This window comes from Nilaparvata lugens, chromosome 4 (genome assembly GCF_014356525.2).
Source record: "Nilaparvata lugens isolate BPH chromosome 4, ASM1435652v1, whole genome shotgun sequence".
In the NCBI taxonomy this organism is placed as follows: domain Eukaryota; kingdom Metazoa; phylum Arthropoda; class Insecta; order Hemiptera; family Delphacidae; genus Nilaparvata; species Nilaparvata lugens.
The window spans coordinates 66680617-66705161 of record NC_052507.1 but is presented as its reverse complement, the minus strand read 5'-3'; the positions used below and the strand labels follow the sequence as shown (position 1 = coordinate 66705161).

Sequence of the window (24545 nt, the reverse complement as noted above, 5' to 3'; positions counted from 1 at the left end):
AAAAATGTTGGGTTTATCTTTAGAATTTTTCACAAATCTATCGTGAATGTTCCTCTAGAAGGTCAACTGAACATATATGCCATATTTTAACGTAGGTTGGTTCTGTAGATTTTTGTTCTGTTGATTATGAATGAGTTTGTGAGTGAGTGAATGAATCAGCACCATTTCACTTCTTGTATTGTATAGATACACAAAGACACACAGATTGTATTGTATAGATACACAAAGACACACAGATTGTATTGTTTGGATACATACATCACAGGGGTTTGACGCAGGTTGCGTCCTTGAATTTTGAGGGGGGCTCTGAATCAAGAAATCAGGCTCAAAATCAAATCTGGGTGGGGGGTTCCAAAAACGTCAGATGTGTTGTTTAAAATGATTACTGAACGATTATTTTATGTAAGGGAGGGGGGGGGGTCTTTAGAAGCTGAATTTTATACTTACCAAAGTTATCTTTTTTCTTTAGGGCTACTTTTGAATATAGTGTTTCGGCTATAATGTCTTATCAAATCTTGAATAATGGCATTAGTAGCCGAAACATGTCGTGAAGAAATAATTTAAACAGGGTACTCAGATTTATATTCTTATTTATCAAAGTTAGATTGGTAATTATTGAATTATGGAAGTTTGTTTTCTGTCATTTATAAACTTAATTTCCAAGTATTGATGAGTTTTCGAGTAGTTTGTTTTTAAAGTATTTTATTCGTGTAAGAAGTTTTTATATAATTTATTCTTTTGTTTCCAGTTTGATACACGGACATCTATAGTGAGGTCCACGTTATAATGGCAGTGGATAAAGATAGAAGAATGACGATGCCGATTCTCTGCATTAAGTAATTATATTTCTACACTATCAAAAACATAATTGGCATCGTTGTGGACCTAGAAAAGGATAGTACCACCGGCTACAAGGATAGCAAAACCAAAGTTGATCAAATACTGTCATTATAACGTGGACCTCACTATAGCCTGTAGTTCTATAAATTATTTTTTATAATCAATTATACAGTGTATATTTTCGGAATAAATTAGATGAATTGAAGTCCAATTGACCGAATTGCATAAGCTTGAATAGTTTAATACTGTATTAATTAAAGTTGATTGATTGTTCAAAAAAGTTTTAACCTGCCAGAAATCTGATTATTGTAATATATTGTGATACGATTCGTAAAATGTTTGTTTATTTATTTATTCTACCACTAAATTACCGAAGACTGTGTGATACCTTAGACACACCGAAGAATTCACAAATACTGTTCAATAGAACGTAATTTCCTTATTATGAACGTTGAAAGTACCATATTTGGGAGTGATTATTTCTTGTCTAATAAGTACGCAGAGCTGCAAAATCTTTACACGTCACTAGGTAACAAATCCCAATAATTTTTACATGTATTATGCATTCTCCTTATGAAAATCAACAACGCAATTGAAAATCCCGTGTTCATGTCAACCGTCCACCATACAAGATTTGAACAACCTATCAATAGACAACATAACGCCTATTATTTACCAGGCTTGAAAAAGGCCAGGGAATGCCAGAGTTCGGTACACTCAATTATCAAGAATGGTGGATGTCACCTACATAGTACATTCATTATTTCAAACGAGATCAAATCAATCGTGAAGTATGACCCACATTATTCTATAAATCAAATCAAATTTTCCTGATGCAAGAAAAAATAAAATTTTTTACAGGAGATTATACTGTCGCACATTGTAGTTAAAATGTTTGAACTGATCACTCATTGAAACCATGTTTCATTAAATTTCTCTGCATGAGGTTTTCAATGATAATGCTAGATAATTATTAAAATGGTGGACTTTCCTCTCTCAAAATATTTGAATACCGTACTTGATTTTGCTAAGTAGTCCGGGCGCAAGTGTCAATCCGTGGTCATTTTTGAGTAACAGCCGTGGAAGATGTCTCAATTTCTTCGTTAGGTCTAGCATAATAAGGATCGTGATGATAATAAGTCGAAATCACAGGCAAACAACTCTGAAACTAGTTGACCGCCAAAATTTTCAGGGTTTTGCTATATAGCTTGTATTCCAATAACCGTTCAAGATATTGAACCGTTTTTTCAGACTAAAATATTTTTAAAATCTTCCTCTACAATTTTTGTTCTATAAAATTTTTCTCTAAAATGCATATTTTTTTAATAACCTTCAAAAGCCCGAAAAACGTTTTTTCTAATTTTTTTTCAAATTTCATTCCATTATAGCTTTTTTGTGCAAGAGATGCACAGAAATTAAAATCTATGAAATTAAGAACGTTTTTTACTTTCCTTGCCCTATTACCATAGGTAAGGAAAGTATTGCTTTCCAAAAAAAATTAAGGTACCCTAATTTCATGTTTTCTATACGTTTCAAGGTCCCCTGAGTCCAAAAACATGATTTTTGGGTGTTGGTCTGTATGTGTGTATGTGTGTGTGTATGTCTGTGAACACGATTACTCCATTCCTAATTAACCGATTGACTTGAAATTTTAAACTTAAGGTCCTTATACCATGAGGATCCGACAATAAGAAATTCAATTCAAGATGGCGGAAAAAATGGCGGATAATTACTAAAAAACCATGTTTTTCTCGAAAACGGCTATAACGATTTCCTTCAAATTTATAACATGGGTAGCTATTCATAAGCCCTATGAAATGACATGAGTCTCATTTCTGGAAAAATTTCAGGAGCTCCGTAATATTCTTGAGAAAAATGGCGGATAATGAATAAAAATCCATGTTTTTCACGGTTTTCTCGAAAACGGCTCTAACGATTTCCTTCAAATTTATACCATGGATAGCAATTCATAAGCCCTATCAAATTAATGACATGAGTTTTTTTTCTGGGAAAATTGCAGGAGCTCCGTAATATTCTTGAAGGTCGGTTTTAAATCTATTAAGAGGAATGCTGGTGGATGCACGCTTTAAATGTATAGGAAGCTTATTATAAAATTTGCAGCCTGAGTAACTAGGCTTACCCTCAAAAAGCTTCCTCCTATGCGGCTGAATCGCAAAGTTGTCTCTGCCTCTAGTGTTGTAGGAGTGCGTATCGGAGATAAGTGTAAGGTCCATTCTATTTTTTACAGTATGCATGATCATTCTAAACATGTAAATCGAAGGCACCGTCAGCAGCGACAATGATCTGAACGCATCTCTACAGGGGTGATTAAATCCAAGGCCCGCTATATACCGTATTGCCCTCTTTTGTAGTACAAAGACCCTCTGCATATTTTCCTTTGTGGTACAACCCCAAAGCTCTATACCATATGTGAGGTAACAGTAAAAAGTAGCGAAGTATGCAACTTTAACGGTGTTTTGTGGGACATACTTCGCAAGATTTCTTAAGAGGAAGAGACTTTTACTTATTTTCTTCACAATATTATCAACATGCATTGTCCATGTCAACCTGTCATCAAAGTACACCCCCAACATATTAACTGTATCCGTGCACTCAATTTCATCTTCTCCAATACATAATTGAGGAAGAGTAGCGGCAGATTTGAAGTGGATAGTTTGACTTTTTTTAGAATTAATTGATAAGCAGATTTCATTGAAATACTGAACAACAGAATTTGTGGAGATGTTCATGTCTATTTCAAAATTATTCACATCTTTATCTGAGAAAAAAAGAGTTGTGTCGTCAGCATATAGTGTCAAGTGAACTCTGTCAGATACCGCTGAATGAACATCAGAAATATACAGAAGGAAGAGTAGCGGGCCCAGGATTGAACCCTGAGGGACGCCAAATTTAAGTTTCATTTTGGAAGAGGAAACTTCTCCAGAGGTCGAAGATATGGTGACATACTGAATGCGTTCAGTTATGTATGATTCCAATAGTTGGTAGGGGATACCTCTCACTCCCAGGCCTCGCAATTTAATCAGCAGGACCTTGAAATCGACACAATCAAAGGCCTTCGAGAGGTCTAAGAGAACAGCCGAGGAGTAATTTCCTTTATCTAATTCATCTAATATTCTCTCATACAGATTTATTGCTGCACCAATAGTCGATCTCCCCTTGACGAAACCATATTGATAGGAAGGAATAAGCTTGAATTTGAACAAATAGCTAGTTAATCTTATATGGATTATTCTTTCGAAAATTTTTGAGAGGGCGGGCAGAATTGAGATGGGTCGATAATTAGCGATATTCGTTTTATCTCCTTTTTTATAGATAGGAGTGACTTTAGAGATTTTCAGGCGATCTGGGAAAACTCCCTGTTCAAGCATTGAGTTTATGATGTTGACGAGAGGGGAAATTAGCTCGCTAATACATTTTTCAATTACACTCATAGATAATCCATCATAACCTTTACTTCGCTTAGATTTTATACTCTTAATGATGGAGAGAACTTCATATGCATTTGTTGGAGAGAGAAACATATTATGGTTTGGTTCAGGCATACTATTCGCAAATCCTTCTCTAGCACTGCTTTTCAATCTCTCTCTTTCAGTTTGCATTCCCACTGACACAAAATGCTCATTAAACATCTTTGCTATCTCACTTGGATTTCTAATCATCTCATCATCAACTTTAATTTCAGCAATCCCGGACTGACTTGTAGTTCTGCTCCCATCAACTCTGAAGCTATTGATCACGTTCCAGCAACTTTTGGATTTGTTGTCAGATTTAGAAATAAAATCGCCGTAAAAGTTTTTCTTTGCTGTGACAACCGCCGCATCATAATGTTTTTTAATTCTATTTATTGCACTCATATCCACCTCTTGTCCTGCCTTCATCCTTTGGGTAGCCATGTTCAGATATAGGCGCATTTGCTCCAACTCCTGAGTTATCCAGTTACCTTTTATGCCACTCTTTTTATTCTTGAAGTTTTTTTTGGATCTCAGAGGACAACACACATTAAAGTGGTGAAGGAGAGTTGAATGAAATCGATTGAATTTTTCATTTGTGTCACATTCCTCATAAACATTACTCCATGTTTCGTTGGATAAATGTAGCCTGAGAAGATCAATATTGGCATCTGAGCAATCGTTAATCAATGACTTGAATTTATTGTTTGGCCTCTCTGCTTTATCAGTTTCAGATGTACCTCCAGCAGAAATGTCAATGCATTGGGCAGCATGATCCGATAAGAAAGTATGAATTACCTGAGTGGAGTACTGTGAAGAAGAAATGTTTGTAAATATATTATCGATACATGTACCGCTTTTCAATCTGGTTACCTGGTCAATTGTGTGTGAGAGACCATACTGAGTCAAAATTTCCGTGATTCTTGAGCGTTTAATACTGTCCAACAGAAAATTCACGTTTATATCCCCAAGTAGAACAATAGAATCATTTGAACTAACTGACATTCTGTCCATCAGAGAATCAAGATTAGCAATGAAAGTTTCAAAGACTCCATTTGGGGGTCGATAAATTCCAACCACAATCAAGTTTCGAGAGGAAAGATTTAACTTTATTCCAGTCACTTCTATATCTCCTTCAACACATAATAATTCTGCATTTGACACTGGCAAAACCTCACTATTTTTTAAGTACTCATTGAAATTTTTATGAATAAATATTGCTACTCCTCCCTTTCTTTTTTTGTCTCTACAATAGCAAGATGCTAGGGTGTAATTATTCAGATTTAAGTCTTTAATTTCAAAGTCTCTCAAAGCATGCTCCGTAATGACCAGGATATCAGGAGACTCATCTTCCAATAGTATGTCCAATCTATCCATCTTATTCATAATGCTGTCGACATTTTGGTGAATAACTTTAATAGTCTTTCTACATGGTCTGTTGATCAGAGCTTGCCAAGAAGAGGCTCCGATTCGGCGTTTATCTATAGTCTCTTCTGGAAGCTCATCAAACTGAGAGACTCTACTCGAAGAGATCAATCCCTCACATTCCTCTTCAGCCACCTCATTAAAAAAGACTCTTTCTTATCTACACTTCTGCATGGTGATTTATTCTCAACCAATTCCGCCAGTCTAGTACACAGTATATTGTATCCTGATCCATTAAGGTGAAGCCCATGTCGGGTGAAGTTTGCTCGCCTCAATCTCTCATTTATAAAACACATCCTTATTCTCTTCGAATTTTTCCTTGTACTGCTATTGATGTGTTTATGAATAGCGTCATTTATCTCGTCAATTGTCTGGTTAAGTTGAGGTCTGTCAAAGCGATGTGGTATGGTGGTCATGATAAGATTGGTTTTGAGACTCATAGGAACCAAAATATCAAGTACTTTCTTGAATTTATTTACACTTCGTGACGTTTGAGCTCCAATGTCATTTGTGCCACCCATAACTATCAGAAAATCACTTGAACCAAAATTCTCAATTTGCTTTTCAACTCCTTCAATTACCCGTTCCATTGTAGCATTAGGTTTGAAAAAGACCTGGACGTCATAATTAGGAAGCTTATTACCAATAAATTTCCAGATTTTCCTTCCATGACTATCGGCTAATACCAATATCCTATTTTTATTGATGGATTTCTTATGAGAGTTAATTTCATTATTTTCTTTCGTTTGTGAGCTCGATTGCCTTTTAATTGTGTGTGGATCATTCACTTCATATATACTTTCGTTATCATGTCCCACTCTCTTATCTTTTTTCTCAGTTTTATCAACACTGGAAGAAGTATTTTTTGTTCGAGACTCTGTATCTTTATATTTACTTACTTCAGACAAACTCGATTTAGCAGTTTGGACAAGAGCATTGAAAGAGTTTTCTAGTCTTAGGTCATCATAGTCGACAGATGCATTGATATCTCCAGGTGAATAGAAATTTTTTAGTTCTACTGTTTCAAGTTTGAGCGATTTATTTTCGGCTCTCATAAGAGTATTATCCGCCTCTAGAACTTCAATTGTGGTGATCATTTCGGTATTTCTCGATCTAAGATATTCATTCTCCTGTTCCAAGCATGCTTTATTTCGAAGGGCTAATTCGATCTCAATTTTTTTCTCCTGGAGCGACTGTAATAAGAAATCCTTCTCCTTCCTGCAAGACTCTAACTCTATCTGAAGACTCATAGAATGAGCAATAATATCATCTCTTTGCTGCTGAAGCTCAACTTCTCTAAGAGATTCATCCAAGGGTAGCATACGAGGTGATGAAGAATTTCCTCTATATGAAGGTGTATTCACGGCAGCATTTTTTGTGGCTATCTTAATAAATTCTCCACCTCTTACAGGTGAGTAAGGACTATTCGAGTCACACATATTTTGCTTATCAATATTCACCTTCTCCACATTGATTGGTGATTTCAGCATGCTGATATTAGCTTCGGAAGATTTTGTAGGCGAATGGCCATGGACACCCTCAGCTTTCAAGACTTCCGATTCGCTCAAGTTAGTTCTCACAGTAGCTGAGCAAGACCGTTGCAAGCAACGCCATACCACACTGTCATCAGCTCGACGAGTATCTCGTCTATATCTATAGCCTTTAAAAATTAGCCCTGGCTTTCTTTGCTGAGTCAAAAATTTTTCAATTTTTTCCATGCCAAGTGTCTAAATTTATTATTATGATCTTATTTATAATTCAAGACAGCCTATCTACCCCTGACTTCCACTACCTTCGTAGAAACACCCTAAAAGCTCTATACTGAAAAAACAGATTTAAATAATTTGAGATAAATTCCTATAGAAAAAAAAAGATTATTTCAGCTCTCAATTTTGTATTAGTGTTAATAGTTATCCCTCAAAATAAACCTTGCCTTATTTTGTATTAGTGTTTAGTATTTTGTTCAATTTGGAAGTATTATTCTATAATCGTTAAGGAAAAAGGTGGTTATTCCAAATTACTAAAGTTTTAGTCAGTATTTTTTGTAAGATTTACGGATTGAAGATATAGTGACAATGTTCTATTACACGTGAAAATGAGTAATTAAATTAACTGTAAACGACTAAATTAAGAAAACTAAATTTTACTAAGAATTTTTATGCTACTTTTTTGAGAAAAAATAAGCTGTTTGAAAGAGAGAAAATCAACAACCGTATAGTTGTTAGCGTTGTTTGAATGGCAATATTTAGGTGAATTGATTAATATAACGATATTATATTAAAGTCTATTATTTGAAGATAAGTCAGAGATGATTTGGGAAGGAAAAGGAAATCTGGTGAGAGCTATGCTGAATAAATAGAGAAACAGTTAAATATATCAGCAGAAATACAAAGAAGAGTCAAAAAAGAAGGAATCAGCTCTAGTGAATTTTCAACAGAAAACAAGTCTTTAACTTTCAGTAAACACAGGTGAAAATTCTATGAAACAGTCTGTCCTCAAATCGCTCGTACCCCGTCTGGATCCGGGCTAAGAGCGACTATAACAGGATGCAATGTTCACAAATCTTACAGAGCAGCCCGCCGATTCTGCAGATCCATTTCAACCCGTGTGTCAATAATTATGATTATCTATGATACAGAATAAGCTCTCCTCTAGGAAATCAAGAAGTAAAAAGGAATGTAAAAAATGGATTTCTTATGAAACAGAAAAAAGGATAGGTTTAAGAAACTAGAGAATTTATAAAGTTATCGGTTTACTAATACAATTTTCAGTTTTATTTATGGTAGGACTAAGGTTTAGAAAAACATTTACTACGGAGAAAATATTGTGATACGTTTAAGTGATAAGATTATCTGGGTTTAAGAATTGTAAATTGATCAATTTGTTCTAGGAATAGTTATTTGAAAAGTTCAGTGTTAAAAAGGTAATTGATGAGTTTAAGCTACTTATGTAACGGATAAAGTGAAAGTTGAAACTAATGATATGTTAGGAAATTAAAAAATATATATAAGAGTTGAATTAATTTATTACATTTGACGTTTATAGATTATTGGAATATTGTTAATAATTTTAAACAAATACTTTCTAGGTTAGGAAATGCTACGAAAAACAATGAACAACATTAATCTCTACAAGCAGAATCAGAAACAGTCAGGCCTATCTTATCTGAACAGAGCAGCCACGAAAACACTCCTTCTATCACCACGGCTCGAGCCGAACTGTGAGTGTACCACACCAGATTTTTCTACTTTGGTACCATAGTAAAAGTTGGTGGATTTGGATAAATCTTTCGGATATTGTCGTATGATTATTTTGGAGCTTCCAGATGGCTGAATTAATCCGATATCCTCAAATATTAGAATTACAGACAATTTTTTTAAAATCGATATACTTTTTTCCGCCATCTTGTTTTTTTATGATAACAAACATTTTTGAGTTTGCCATCATGGATATTCTCTTTCTACACATCATTACAAAGAGATTGATACCATTCCCAAGCCTGTACCTTCAAGGAGTCATGAAAAAATCGATTTCATAGTTCTAGCTTGTTACCTCATGCGTATGGAAAAACTCACCAGAAATCATGCAGGTTTTTCTTTAGAGGGCGCTGGAGAACTCATTTTATGACGTACAGCGCATGAACATATATCGTTCCGAAGTTGAAAAAACGCTCTAAATTTCATAGATTTAAAATTTCTCTGTATCTCTTGCACAAAAAAAAGTTATAATGGAATAAAATTTGAAAAAAGTTAGAAAAAACGTTTTTTGGGGCTTTTCAAGGTTATAACTAAAAAAATATGCGTTTTAGAGGAAAGTTTTATAGAACAAAAAGTGTAGAGGAAGATTTTAAAAATATTTTAGTCTGAAAAAACGGTTTAATATCTTGAACGGTTATTGAAATACAAGCGATATAGCAAAATCCTGAAAATTTTGGCGGCCATCTTGTTTCCGAGGTGTTTACCTGTGATTTCGACTTTCGACTTATGCTAGACCTGCTAGACCTAGGGAAGAAATTGAGACATCTTCCACGGCTGTTACTCAAAAATGACCACGGAGTGCCTTATTCATGACATTTGCGCCCGGACTAAAGCTGGAATTCGAACTTATTAAATCAAATCACTCAATGAGCCACGAAGATACTCAACATAACTAAAAAAATACTTCGTATAACTCAGAGAAGTACTATTGTAGAATTAAGCTGGATTCGTATGAAACAGTGCCAGTTAAAATATAATTCTCACGAGTTCCAATTGGACTATTCCCACTCAAAACGCCGAGTGAGTGTGAATAATTATTGGAACTTATCGTAATTTTATTTTCACTGTCACTGTTGTGTGCGAATCCAGCTCAAGATGTAAGATAGTGTGAATTCTAAGGAATATTGACAAAAACTGAAACTCAATCCCTTTGACCGCCTCATGGTGGCCACAAGAAAAAAATTCCATCCACACGTTGAGATTTTCCTAGAGCTAGGCTTTCTGATTTTTCACTGCGGCCTGCGAGTAGAGTCTCCTTTTTCACTCGTAATCTGAACTAAACACAATTTTATACATTTTACTCCAATGAACTGTCAAAAATAAATTATTGTTTTTCGAAGTTGAACGAACTGTTTTTATGCCTACAAGGTCGTAAACCCGTATTTTCTTTGTGTTGTTGTAAAGGTGATGTCGAGGTAAATATCCATGTTATAATTCTTATTAAACGAGAATCCAAATTAAATGCTGTAATTCACCCCGAAGACTTCTGCTACTGCAAAATTGACAACAGGGTAAACAGCTAGATGAAAACTCGATGAGCGCTACTATTCAAAAATCATTTGTCAGCACGGGAATCGAACCCAGTACCTCCTACTTGCCGGTCAGGAATGCTTACCCTTACACCAATCTGACAATCTACATGCTATCCAGAAATTGTCAGTAAGGGTAAGCATTCCTGGCCGGCATTTAGGAGGTACTGGGTTCGATTCCCGGGCTGACAAATAATTTTTGAATAGTAGCGCTCATTGAATTTTCATCTAGCTGTTTACCCTGTTGTAAATATTTGCAGTAGCAGAAGTCTTCGGGGTGAATTACAGAATTTACTTTGGATTTTCGTTCAATAATAATTATTAATTCATTAGCATTTGAATAATTGCAACATCTCAGCAATTTCAATATGTATTCAGGTTATATGTATACTTGATATTGTCAAATCACTGGTTTATTAAAACAATTTGAGATACTAGTTTCGGTTGTTGAACCATTATAATGATTCCATAAATCAGTGGTTTTGACAATATCAAGTCGTTTTTATTAAACCATAGAGAAAATATGGCATAAAAAGATGATATAGGTTGTTGTAAATAAATAAATATAGGACGTTTGTATTCCAAATGTTACCTCAAGAGATAGTCCTACCAATTATTTTTTTGTGAAGCTATGTTGTGACGCTGGTAGTCTCTCATACTGTGCTGTTCTTACACTCTTACCCGGCAAAAACAGTAATAATAGACAGTAGTTGAAAGAAATCTGCTTGAAATTTGGAATATAAACTACCTATATCATAGGATATTTTCTTATGCTATCGTTTCTCTATGATTTTCCACTGTACAATCTCACCCATCAGCAGTGACTGGATCATGAATGTCTTCGCAAATATGTCTGCATGAAATTATGCCAAAACAGGAACATTAAGATATATCAGTCTGAAACTGGTATCAGTAGGTACTATTAATGACAAAATCCGGTTTACAAAACGTCATAATTCTTTATTTATTCGAAATTACATGAATTCAATGAGAATCGACAAATGTAATCAAAAATTATTCACAATGTTTTTTATTTTCTTTGTAACAATAGGTCACCTTCATTAAAGGTGTTAATTCCAACTATTTACAGAATCAAATAACGATACCTATGCTGTAAGTTGCAGAATAATATTTGGAATATTATTCAGCTACTAGACAAAATATTTCAATAATAATTATCAATAACATAGGTACTGCTTTACAAACACAATAATTATCAATCCTTTGGTGTCAAAATTTTAAAAAGTACAATCTAATAAAAATTATTGACAAGCAATAATGAATTATTAGTACTAGGGATTGAAGAGTTCAATTTCTCATACATATTATGATACATCTAAACCCTTCAAAGAATATAGATATCTGAAAATGGTCAATTTTAATTCATTTTTTAACTAAAGCTTTCTATCGCGAAAAACAATTCAAATGTAATAATTCACAGCTCTGATAAAGGAAGAAGTGTAATTATCATTTCTTGAAATACTAAAAAAAAATTCAACAATATCAATCTTGGTATCATTTGTGATAGTTTTACTGTTTGCATTCCCATTTCAATCCAATAGAATTAACTCATTAAATTATTATTATTTAATCAACTATTGATTCTCTGTAGAAATGAGAATGGGGAAGTAATCAGATTAGCTAACGGACTGCTCATTTTATTGTTCAAAAAACTACGGTATTTAGAAAAAAATGTGTGGATATATTATGAGTTTTAACTCTTGTAAATAATATCAGATGATGATTAATTATGAGGAAAAAATTCTCTTTCCATCAACCAATAATATCAAAATAAGCAACGGGATAATTATATTTGAAAATCAATTGTATTTTAGAAGTGAGAATAAGAGAGTAGAGATTTGATAGTTGCTAAATTGGGTGGATGCTACTATTTCGTACGGTATTGGAACATTTTGTTCTCTTTGAATATTATTCTCTTTCTTTTACCTTATCTGGTTTTTGTCACTTTCTACGTTGATGATGGGTTTACAAGCATTACATAATTCTTTAATTGATATTATACAGTATATTTGAAAGCAAACAACAATGCATTTGTAAATTATAAAAACAAATTGCATTTGCACTTCATCTAAAACCATATTTTTGATTCACCATTGCATTCGAGGGTGAGAAATTACAAAGGTGGAAAGTTTAATGAGCTGTATCATTTTTCATTTCTTCTATTATAGTCTACTTTATCAAACAAGAAACTTGATTTCTTATTCACATTTTATTTATTTATTCAATGATACACAAATTAGAATGAAGACTAAAAGGAACAACCCAAAACTGTTCCTTCCTCGAATTTTGATTCATACACTACCTAGTCCAAAAAGTAGGTATGTTCAACTAAGCGGTATCTAGATATTTGAATTGAATCTCAAGTGAATCTAAAAATTATATTTTCGAACCCAATAATAAAATAGTATGAGGTATCGCCATTATTAATGATCGTTTCAAATGACATGACAACAAATAATATTGAAATGAGATCAAAAGCGAGGTGGACCAATAAAAGAGTTTGTCCATTTATTAAAAGAGAGAGAGCTCAACCGAAAATTTCTATTGTAGATGAAATAAGATAAAAACATGGAAGAACGAAGAGTACTTTCAATTTATTCCATGGATTAACGCATAGAGACAGAGCTAATCTCAATAACGCTACCGGTAATGAACCTGTATGCTTTTCAATACCGTATTATAAATATTAATTAAAAAATCATTAAAATGTAACATGAAATAACATAAAAATACAGTAATAAGATATTTATAAAATGATATATGATGAAGATAATATAAGTTTTTTATCAATTTCCAGAATCATACAGGCGAAGATTGAAGCTTTATCATTTGAAATAAATGAAAATAATAATTTATAACTGTATGATAATCGTTTGAAATGAAGATATGGATGGAGGAAATTAGGTACAAGCTGTTAGTGAATCGACTTGAATATCTGAGTCCAATAACAACAAAATTCAACCTTCCTAGTCTCTAAAAGAAAAAAAGTAGGAAGGTTGTATTCAAATGGGACAACATAATCAGATCAGGTAACAACGTATCTAGTTTTCTATCTGAAAAATAAACAGGTTGTTAAATTCTATGATCATGATTATGTACAACATGGTTTATTTGGAATGTAATCAAATCAAATCCTAAATAGATTGATTTTGAATGAATTTATTGTCAACACACTTTTTTAAATGCAGATTTCATATTTGTTAAACGGAACTGATGTACTGATTCATTGACTTTAAATTTTCACTAAGCTTTAATTTAATCTTCTAACTTCCTTACCTTCATTTCTCTAGCCTCAATGTTTATGATTTTTCTATGCTGGAAGTTGATGTATTATTCAGTGACAGTAGCACATTGAAATAAAAATGTATAAGCTAGTAAAATTTCGAATTTAAACGGATTGTTTCTTTCGTCAAAGCATGTTTCAATCACAGAAAGTAGAGTAAATTTGTTACTACTGATTTCTAGAGAATGTAAAACTACAGTAATATTGCTACTATTCTTGTAATTTCCCAAAAATATAGAACTATAATATAAATAGAAATAAAAACGCAGTACCCTTTTTTGAATTATTTCATCACCATACTATTTTTTTTGATAAAATAATTCAAAAAAGGTACTGAGATTTTCATCTCTATTTAAATTACAAGCAGCCCTATACAGAAAAGAGAGAAGAACTATAGGCTGATAGTTTTTTTTAATTTTAACGGGAGAATAGCAATGCTCATATTTTGTATTATTTAAAAACTGAACTTGAAATGTTTGTTCTTCAATCAACAGAATATTGTACTATACTTAACATAAATAACAAAGAATCTTGTCATTATTATATAAAATGTTTAAACAACGCTCTGGTAGTTTACAAAACATGTATGGGCCAAAATGTAGAAACAGATAACACGTCTAATTACAATAATAAAAAAGCTAATATATAAATTCCAGTACTTAAATATAATATAAAATCACAAAATATATTTTATTAGTTTCAAGTTCAATAAGTCTCTCAAAACGTATCTCAAGTTATATCTATATTTATATATTTTCAATGCTATTTACATCATGTATATATTTACAAATACAACACAAAGGCACTTGATTGACAGGTGAAGTCATCGTTACTGTTTCTTTCTTCATAATATCCAGAATCACTTTTGCAGTTTTCTATAGATTCTCTCTGTCAGAGATGAAGAAAGTTGTTTGTTGTCGTGAGTTCACTACACGAATTATTTTCGCTAAGTAAGTAGTGATCTTGAGAATGAGATGAGACGCTTGCCACCGGTTCGATTCAAGTAATTTCAAGCTTTACCAGAAGAAGAAAGAGTTTGGATCACAGCGTCGGAGTAACGTGGAGGAAATCGCCTCCTCCGGAAGAAAAGTTTTGATTATAATCGATGATCGACTCCTTCTAGCACCGCTCTGCACCGGTCGTCAATCGCTCAATCGTCGTCCTTCTTGTCTGGCTTCAGGTCAACTATCGAATGCAACTCTTCTGGACTGCACCTGCGCAGAATAAACAACTGATAACTCGTGTCAAGTCAATTTTTCAACAGCTACTACAAAAAAAGGATGAACCCTTATGGAGAAACGAATGGATGAAGTTATGGAGATGAACCATCATCAACACTTGCCTCAACATCATAGTTCATTTCAGTTATCTTTTCCATGAAAACACTCATATGAACTATTTATTAAAAATTCTATCCATTAACACAACCACCATGAACATATTCATCAACACACTTGCCTCAACACCATCATTGTAATTCATTATGTTTTCAATGAAAACACTCATATGAATAATACTCTTTGAAAATTCGATTGTAGATTACAACTTGCAAATATGACAATGCCCATACTTTTCAGTTGGAATGCATCCACTCACTAAGAGAACACAAAAATGGTAGGTAAACTCTTATTTAATTTCAAATAATATGTACAATGTGTGTTTGTGAACAAGTCTACTGTTTCAGTACAAGTACAATTGATTTTAGAAGTGCTTGATCCATGGTATTAATGTCATCTAAATTAAGGGTCTTTTTGTTATTATTCAAGTTCTCTGTACTATGCATAATAATGTGTATTTATTATGTTAAAAGACTTTACATGGGATTGTCTGTTAGCCTTTATATGTATATCAAATAAATAAATTGATTGAACTTGTAAAAGGAGATGAAACATACCAAAGAATGCTTGATAAATGGTATCAATGTCATCTAAATAGAGGTTGTTTTTCTTATATTCTGTATTATGTATGATAATGTATATTAATTATGTGAAGAGGTTCTTCAAAGGATTTTCTGAGAGCCCTAATCTGTATATCAAATAATTGAATGAATTGAACTTGTAAATGGAGATGAAACATACCTTGATTAAATGGTGAAGTATTAATGTAATCTAAATTAATGGTGTTTTCTGCATATTGCATGTTTTTATGTATTAAGTATGGTAATGTATATTATTTATATGAAGAAGGCTCTTCATGGAATTGTCTGTAAGCCTTAAAATGTACATGAAATAAGGTGATAAGAATTTTTGTAAAAGGAGAAGAAACATACCCAAGAAGCGCTTGTAGATCACAGACGAATCGGTAAACATATCTCTTGCCGGCGGTTTTGTGGATGATGTTCTTATCGTAGTAGTAGCGCAGACCCCGGCTGAGCTTCTCGTAGTTCATTTTGGGTTTGTTCTTGCGGATGCCCCAGCGTCGCGCCACCTCGTCAGGGTCGGTCAGCTTGAACTCCCAGCCGTCGCCCGTCCACGAGATGAAGCTCTGGCAGGTCTTGTCGGTCAACAGCTCTAGCAGGAACTGCCACAGCTGGATCGGTCCGGAGCCCGTGAAACAGGGGCCAGATCCTGCCAAACAAAACACATTTTCTATTAATAACTCATCATATAAAAAATAACATAAGAATTTCCTTGGTATTTTATCTACCAATGTTATTACATGGTAGATCATTTGTGATCATTTGTGATTTGTGATACGGTACAGTATAAATGAGTAAATAGATGTAATAAATTAGATAATGTTACATCAGTGTCATTTTCAATAAAAAAATGAATGAATAATATTGTAATAAGTTAATGTACGGAATCTTCTACAGCTACACAATATTTTTTTCAAATGAATTTACTAGAACCTTTCATGAGCACGATTATGTTTCAACTCATTAGTCCTTTTTCAACTGTCCACTGTTATAGTTCATTTGAAGAACATGATAAATTAATATGGATCATTAACACTGTAGTAGATAATATTCTCTTCTTAGGCCCAGTTGCACAAAACCCCGTTAAATTAAATGCCACGAGAACCAATCAAAATTTCAAAAAAGACTTCTCTAATTATTGGTTCTCATGACATTCAGTCATGATTAAACAGGCTTTGTGCAACCGGGCCTCTATCAAAATACAATGATGAATATTTTATCATCTTTATAACAAAACATTGCATAAAACGTGTCGTTTTATCTATTATTATCTACTTGAAATAGATAACAACAGAACCCACTGTAGAACTTCTTTGTGAATTACTGTATATATTCGAATAAATAATTTATGAAAAAAAATATTTTTGTGCACTTGTAAATGAGTGAATAATTTTTAGAAATCAAATCAGAGAGGAGGAACTTATGTTGGACGAAGAGTACAGGATTTGGTTTTGAATGGTGTGAGAGGACGAGGTAGACCTAGGATGAGGTGGGGAGATAGAATAGCGGCTGACTTGCGGGAGAGTGGTTGGAGGAGAGAGGAAGCATTGGATAGGGCTTAGTGGAGTGACAGACTAAGAAAAGGAATGCCGACCCCATTTAAATGGGATAAGGCGAAGCCAAAGAAAAAGAAGAAATCAAAGAGGAGGAACTATAAGTTGTAATATAGACTGTAGACTTACCGGAGTATCCAGGCAGCATAGAGGGCTGCAGGAGGGGCTTGGTGTCAGGTCCCCCCGAGTGATAGGGGTGCGGAGGCAGCGCATCGCGACCCGAGTGCAGGAAGGCGGGGTGCGTCATGTGCGGGGGGCCTGAGCCACCGCCCCCAAGCTCACCACTGCCGCCTCCACCGCCCCATCCGTCCCCCGCTCCGTTCGGCACCGTCTGAAACGTGTCGTACGGCGAGTTGTACGTTTCTGAGAACACTTCATGGTGGTGTGGATATCGTCCTGTAACAATAAACATTTATCACATTAGCAAGATATTCATGAATGAGAATATAAATCAATTTATAAAGTTTATTGTACACAATCACACTGATACCCTTTTATATTCTTTGACGATACTTATGGTTCTATATAATGAAACTATCACACTAGTACCATTTTATTTTCTTTGATTACACTAATACAGAATCTATATAATTTAACTATCAAGAAGCCCTGTAGAAATGAATTGATTTACTATTATTAAGCAATTATTGATTTGTAATATATTGAGCTATATTTAATGAGTATTCACAGCCCCTCCTGGGGAGTACAACACCTTGTAGCGTTTTTCCTTCTTCAATGCAATGAATTATTAGAAACTTAGTGAACAAATATTCAAATAAATTTTTCACTCCCTAATAATCATTTTGATACTTATGGCATGATAAGCTGAAACTGGCTGTGTCTTGGAAAGAAAAAAGGGTAGGCTAGTAGTTATTTCAAACAAAAAATTATGAAGTATCCTAGTAAAAATGAATAATTATATCATATATTCTTGTGATGTAACATTAGCTTATCGATTAATACAATCATAAAATGATGCACCGGTAACAGAAGCTCACCAATCAATAAAAAAATTTCAAGAGATTTTATCTAATTTTTAATTCATAATTTAGTATTTACTGTCTTTTTTCTTATGTAGGGCTACTTTTAATATAAATAAAAATATAAATCTCAGTACCCTTTTAAACTATTTTGTCACATGATGTTTTGGACATTAATGCAATTTTCAAGTCAATGCCATTTAGTATTTATTTACATATTGATAAATAATTGTTTCTTTTGAATAATTCCTTAAATATGACCAATCTATTTCCACTTAAAAAAATCATTGGGAAAAATTGTTAACATTTACAACATTCTTGGAAACTGACTGATTACTTTTCTAGTAATAATTGTGTACAGTAAAAACAGAAATATAAATTAAACAGAATCGTGATAGACATATTCAGGAATGTACAGAAAAATAAGAGTTTAAAAATTATTTCTTGTTACAATCTTTGAATGTTTCTCCATAATGGTTAATTTGAACTCAGTTTGATGGCAAGGGAGAACACATTTGTGCGAAAGAACAGATATGGTGGGGCAAGATGGCGTTCATGTAATGTAATGTAGCTTCTATGGCTGGATGACTGGATGCGCAGCGAACCGCGAAATAATGGAGTGGCATGGAGGCAGTGAATAGAACAAAGAGTTTCCCACGTTGCTGACCCCACACCAACGACTGACAGACAGAGACAGAGAAAGTGCACCAGAAAAGGACCAACACACTGAGAGAAACAGCTTTGAAAAACGATCCAGAAATAATGTCTAGCTTAGTTGCTTTCTGACAGCAAACAAGAAAATCATTTCCAGAATTTCGCTTTTGCTAAGATTTTCCCAAGTTCCTCCACTATGAAAAGAAGTTGAGAATACAAAGGCAACCGATGTGGAGTAATGTGGGGTGTTCAGTGCGAGCAGTGATAGCAAGGTTACGGTTGATGAACTCAAGCTCAATGCAAATAACCAAACATATTCATAGCAACTAGTCTGGCATAGATAAGCTATAAACAACTTGAATTTATCAGATGAATGGTTATTCTTGAGTAACACTTCTGCCACTTACTTTGCATTGGATGGAAATTGAAAGTTAATACATTTCAAAACCTTTATGATAATGTGTTATTGATTCAAATCTACTTTGATTATTATATATTGATAACAAAATAATGGGTTTGGAAATTTGAAATAGAGAAAAAGTCAGGATAAAGAAGGATTCGGAATTAAGTGTTTTTAGATTAACTCATCTGATTGTTTTCAGGAGAACAACAAGAAGACTCTATGGGGACTCATAACAAGAAAAATTTATAACATGAAAACGTTCAACAACAATCTATCAGGAATCCTTCATAAACCCTGATAGATGAGCTACAACTTTCCGACTATTATTACAGAAATGAATTAATACTGCATTGTAATGGCCTGTGATGAATTTTTGGTTGGCTTACCACCTTGCTACCTCCTGCGCAGTTCTATCAAAATTATATTATAATTCTTATATTACATTCTATATTATACTATAATTATATTACATTCTTATATTATGTGAATGAACAACGCGGGGTAACTATGAGGGTTCACATAACATGGATGACCGAGGGAAATACATAAAATGTGGATCGACTTACTTGGTGCGGTTTCGACGATGCAGTTTTAACGACTGAAGCGCCTCAGCCAGCTCTACCCTTCTCCTTCTTCTCGGAGATAGACAGAGCTAGTTAGAGAGAGAGAGAGAGAGAGAGATTGATTGATTGATTGATTATAAGCCTTTATTAGGGCGGAGTTAGGACTCCTGGTCCTCTCTGCCACACAACCCTTAAAGAGATAGAGAGAGAGATTGAGTGGGTTGGTGGGGGTTGACTGAATTCCATAAGACATGCACTGTACTGTTTCCGTTCTAACCAGGGAATTATCCTGAGTTGATTGAATTCAGCTCAGTGGATGCACTGGCATCTTATCGCTCAGCCTCCAGCACAAGGCTGGGGCTAAAGTGGGCATCACCACAGCAAAAAATAAAAAAATGAAATGAGAAATCGTTATCACTCAACCCTGAAATGTACCCTGTTTACATGGTATTGAGAATATAACTGACCTGTTCTAGGATAACTCTTGGAGTACTGGACCGGCGCAGGATACTTGATATCTAACATCTGATGGGTGGGAGGGGGTAATGAGGTGGAGTAGAACTCGGGTGAGCTTTCTAAGTAGCCGGAGGGGTGGTGGTTGGAGTCGAGCGAGTGATACTCAGAGTCAGTCTCATAGGGGTTGTTGCTCTGTGTGCTGATGTAACTGTTCTCCTCGCCTGGGGTGCCACCCCCTCCACCGCCGCCGCTACCCCCTCCGTCGCCACCACCCAACGATGATTCGCCTAGTTGTTGTGTGTAGCCACCTGCAATCGCAAAACATTCGCTGGATGAGTAACTTGGAAAAAGATTGTACTATTCTAAAAATGAAGATACAGGAAGGTATTAAGAATCTTGGAACAGAAAGGGACTTGGAATCTTGGAAAAGGAAGGCTAAGAAACGTTTGGAATCTTGGAACAGAAAGGTACAGGAATGTACTTGAATTATGGAACAGGAAAGTACAGTAAGGTACTAGGAATCTTGGAACAGAAAGGTACAAGTACTTGGATCTAGGAACAGGAAGGTTCAAGAAGGTACTTGAATTTAGGTACAGGACGGTTTAAGAATGTACTTTAAATCTTGGGACAGGAAGGTTCAGGAGGGTATTTCAAATTGGGAACAGGAAGGTAGAGGTAGGTTCAGGAAGGTAGCCTACTTGGAATCTTGGAGCAGGAAGGTACAGGAGGGAATGTGAAACATATACAGGGAGGATCTCTTGGAATATTGCTTCTCCACAACAAATTCTACTGATTACACAATAATCTTTTGTAATAATAGATAATTATATAAGTAGAAACATTGATAAATAATATACTGAATAGATTATTATGCTGAGGAATGAGATTGTTCTGTACGGGCCTTCCATTTTTGAGCACACAATTATTATATCAACTCAGTTGAACTATGTTTCTGGTGTAAAATTGTTTTTAGATACAATAACTTAAGACTAAAGTTCACCAAGACCATAGGAAAATGGAAACTACAAGAGCATTATATCCTCTTTGCCAAGATTTAAAAAACTACGGTAATGTTTATTTGCAATAACTGAAGACAACTTACTCTCTTTTATATGGTGGTATATTGAGGAATGATTCCTTAAAGGTAGGAAAGGTGGTCCGGGGGGAAGACCCGTTGCGGGGGGTGGAGAAGCATCTTCTCGACTGTCACATACGGGACTCCTGAGCTGGCTGTAGCCACCTAAAACAACAATAATACATTAAATATTAATATTTATTCAACATTTTCCAATAAAATCTATATGCTATTAATAATAAAAACATAATATTCATAGGCAAATGCAAAATTTACATCCAATTGAATAGGTAATTGTGAATTTGTGCATCAAACATCAAGAAGGTTTGGTGGTGAGGAGCTGCATAGAAGATAGAACTTTGAGTATAAGACCAGCGTGGATCAGAATCATCAACAACCGTGGTAAGGAATCAAAGATAAATTCGAGCACAGAATCAGCATAAATCTGAACTCTTGATCCTTTATTCTTCCTTCAATGCAATGATTAATCTTTGAAGAAATAAACCTCCAAACATTTGAAGACCTCATCAACTTAATAATCAAGAATTCCTTAGAATGAGGTCCATATATTATGCACCTTCTCGGTTTAAACGAAGATTGATCAGCTGTTGGTTTAAACCGGAATTGAAACACATAACAGTAAATGCCACTATACCTACGTGTAACCGGAGATTGGCGAAGACTAAACGTAGATAGTACATATGGCCCTAAAAATCTATATTTTCAATTCAAGTTAATTCAGGAAATGTAACTTGGATATCATGAGGTTCAATTTGTAAACCCATACTGAAATAAAGTATCACACATCCAGTTCAAGTTGATTCGAGAAATATTTCTTGGATTGAAGCATCGTCTTTTCCAATTCAAGTTGATCCAAGAAAAATCACTTTGATTTAATGATATTCAATTTGCAATTTCCATATATTGAAATAAAGCATCGTACTCTCGATGTGCATCACAATGTAACACTTTCGGTTTCGCTAGACCAGGAAAGAGGCCTCTAGCCGCAACACATATACACTGCACAGGATATCCGGTGAGATAACATTATTTCTTCACACTCACACTCACCAAAACCGCAGAATGGTACACTGCTCACTGATAACCAGCCTAACTCTGATTTCACTCAGCTCACCTTGAGTGCTGTGCTAAGGACCCCGCCTAACTCCATATTAACCTAGTTAACAGTTTCATCACACAAACTCATCGGGTTCATTGTACCATTTCACTGAACTTCGGCTCAGTAACATGTGAAGAAAAGAGTCTCATAAATAATTGAATAATGGACAAACGGTTATTTAAGATCAGAATCTGGGATAGCTTACAAGATTCATTGAAGTTTGAGATGTTTGAAGTTTTTTTATTCTGAATGAAATGAAGTATTGGTTATAGGGAATCAAAACCTGGAAAAAATTACAAGATCACCAAAGTTATTAAAAGAATTGGAGATGTTTGTAGTTTTCATATTGAGAATAATATGAAGAGTCAGACATCAATGATCAGAATCTGAAAGTGGTTGCAAGATCGCCGAAGTGATTACGAACCCAAGAATTGGAGATGTTTCAGTTTCCATATTCGGAATAAAATGTAGAATCAGTCACCTAAGATCAGAATCTAGAAGAGTTTCAAGATCATCGAAGTTATTACAATCACAAAAATTGGAGATGTTTGTAGTTTCCATATTAAGAATAAAATGAAGAATCTGTCAACTAAGTTCAGAATATTTATGAATTTGGTAGCAAGTTCACCCAAGTGCTTATACAAGGATAATATTGGAAATGCTGGAAATTTCCATATTGGAAAAATCGTGAAACAGGCCTTTTCAAAGAAAAAACTTGACAGCTTTCCAAGAATTGACAAAGGGTGAAAAGAAGCAAGCAGATATACAACGATACAAGATTAGCTATCGGGAGACAGAGCTTCGCTCGAATGTATAATGTACAAAGGCATAGGGATGAAAATCAATGAATGATTTGGGGACGAAATTGCAAGTAAATGAGCATGTAATTTTGATCAAAGCTTTGAGACCTGTTTAAGATTGAAAATTGAAATATTGTGCAAATACTCGATGGAATATACTTGCAACTCAAAAATACAAAGAGAAAAATGCTGTATTCAAGGTACTAATCCATTTGGCATTATTGATGTTATTTGACATTATTGATATTTCCATTGACTGGAAAAGAGAAAAGTATTTATGTTAAATTCTCCTCGATTTTGGATGATTCCCATTTCAATGCAGAACGAAGACAACAGCCTCTCCTCTATTATACAGTATTCTATGAGGCGCAAGTCCAGAATCGAGAAGAAAACCACCCCTTAGCAGGCGTTCCCTCCATTTTCCAACCTGCGCATTACGAAAACTATCCTAGACCAGTCCGCGCAGCAGCAGAAACGTGAACCTTCATCTAGAGAAAGTTCAAGTCAGGGACAAATAATCCAAATCAACATCACTATCTATTTAATAATAAACCTTGAATTAATTACTACTAGATTGTAATGAACTATGATAATTTGGTAGTCAGTAGATTCAGGATAACAGTAAATTAATGAAGAAGGTTCCTTGAAAATCTATTAGGATTATTCATTACAACAGAGTTGAAAGCCTAATTAAGCGAATAAACCTCTTATAACGGCAAGTAGTGATTATTTTTTAAATTGAATAAATTAGCTCAAGGATTGTACAGAGCTAGGAGTGTTTAAAGACAGGATATATAAACTATTTACGATAAAATTCAATGAGCTTCAGATGAAGGGTCATATGCTAACATTTAGTTTGCGCTAAACCACATTTACTTGTATATATATATATCGTAATGTGTTTCATTAGGGGTTTAAACAAAAGCTGACATTTCTCCGTTTAAACCGAGTATATGGGCCTAAGGTTTCTGACAAATTCATTTGGCTCATTTTAATTCTTCTGAATTTGGAGAGTTCCATCGATCAAACCATTCATATTCAATGAATTTGTCTGGTTTTTAACCCTCAGACTTGTTCTCATGATCAATTACATTTTACGAATATCTGCATCGTCTTACAGTGAGCTTTTCTTCGCTATCACTTTTTCCCTTTCAAAAATCGACACCAATTCCACACCACTAAAAACTAAAATAATTTC

General features: G+C 34.3%; 1 protein-coding gene across 6 annotated transcripts in view; it reads right to left on the bottom strand.

Annotated features, from left to right (window-relative positions):
• Positions 1-11460: 11460 nt before the first annotated feature.
• Positions 11461-24545, bottom strand: part of LOC111059182 (protein C-ets-1) — a 229077-nt gene continuing 215992 nt past the window's right edge. For 5 of the 6 annotated variants that reach the window (XM_039426261.1, XM_039426260.1, XM_039426257.1 and 2 more), the window contains 5 exons: positions 21455-21592; positions 20364-20660; positions 17426-17692; positions 16095-16392; positions 11461-15039 (listed from right to left, as the gene is read on the bottom strand). In XM_039426261.1, coding sequence (XP_039282195.1) covers positions 14976-15039; positions 16095-16392; positions 17426-17692; positions 20364-20660; positions 21455-21592 — 1064 coding nt within the window. In that variant the 3' untranslated portion in view covers positions 11461-14975. The remainder of the gene's footprint in view (positions 15040-16094; positions 16393-17425; positions 17693-20363; positions 20661-21454; positions 21593-24545) is intronic. The other variant, XM_039426258.1, reaches the window with a different exon arrangement.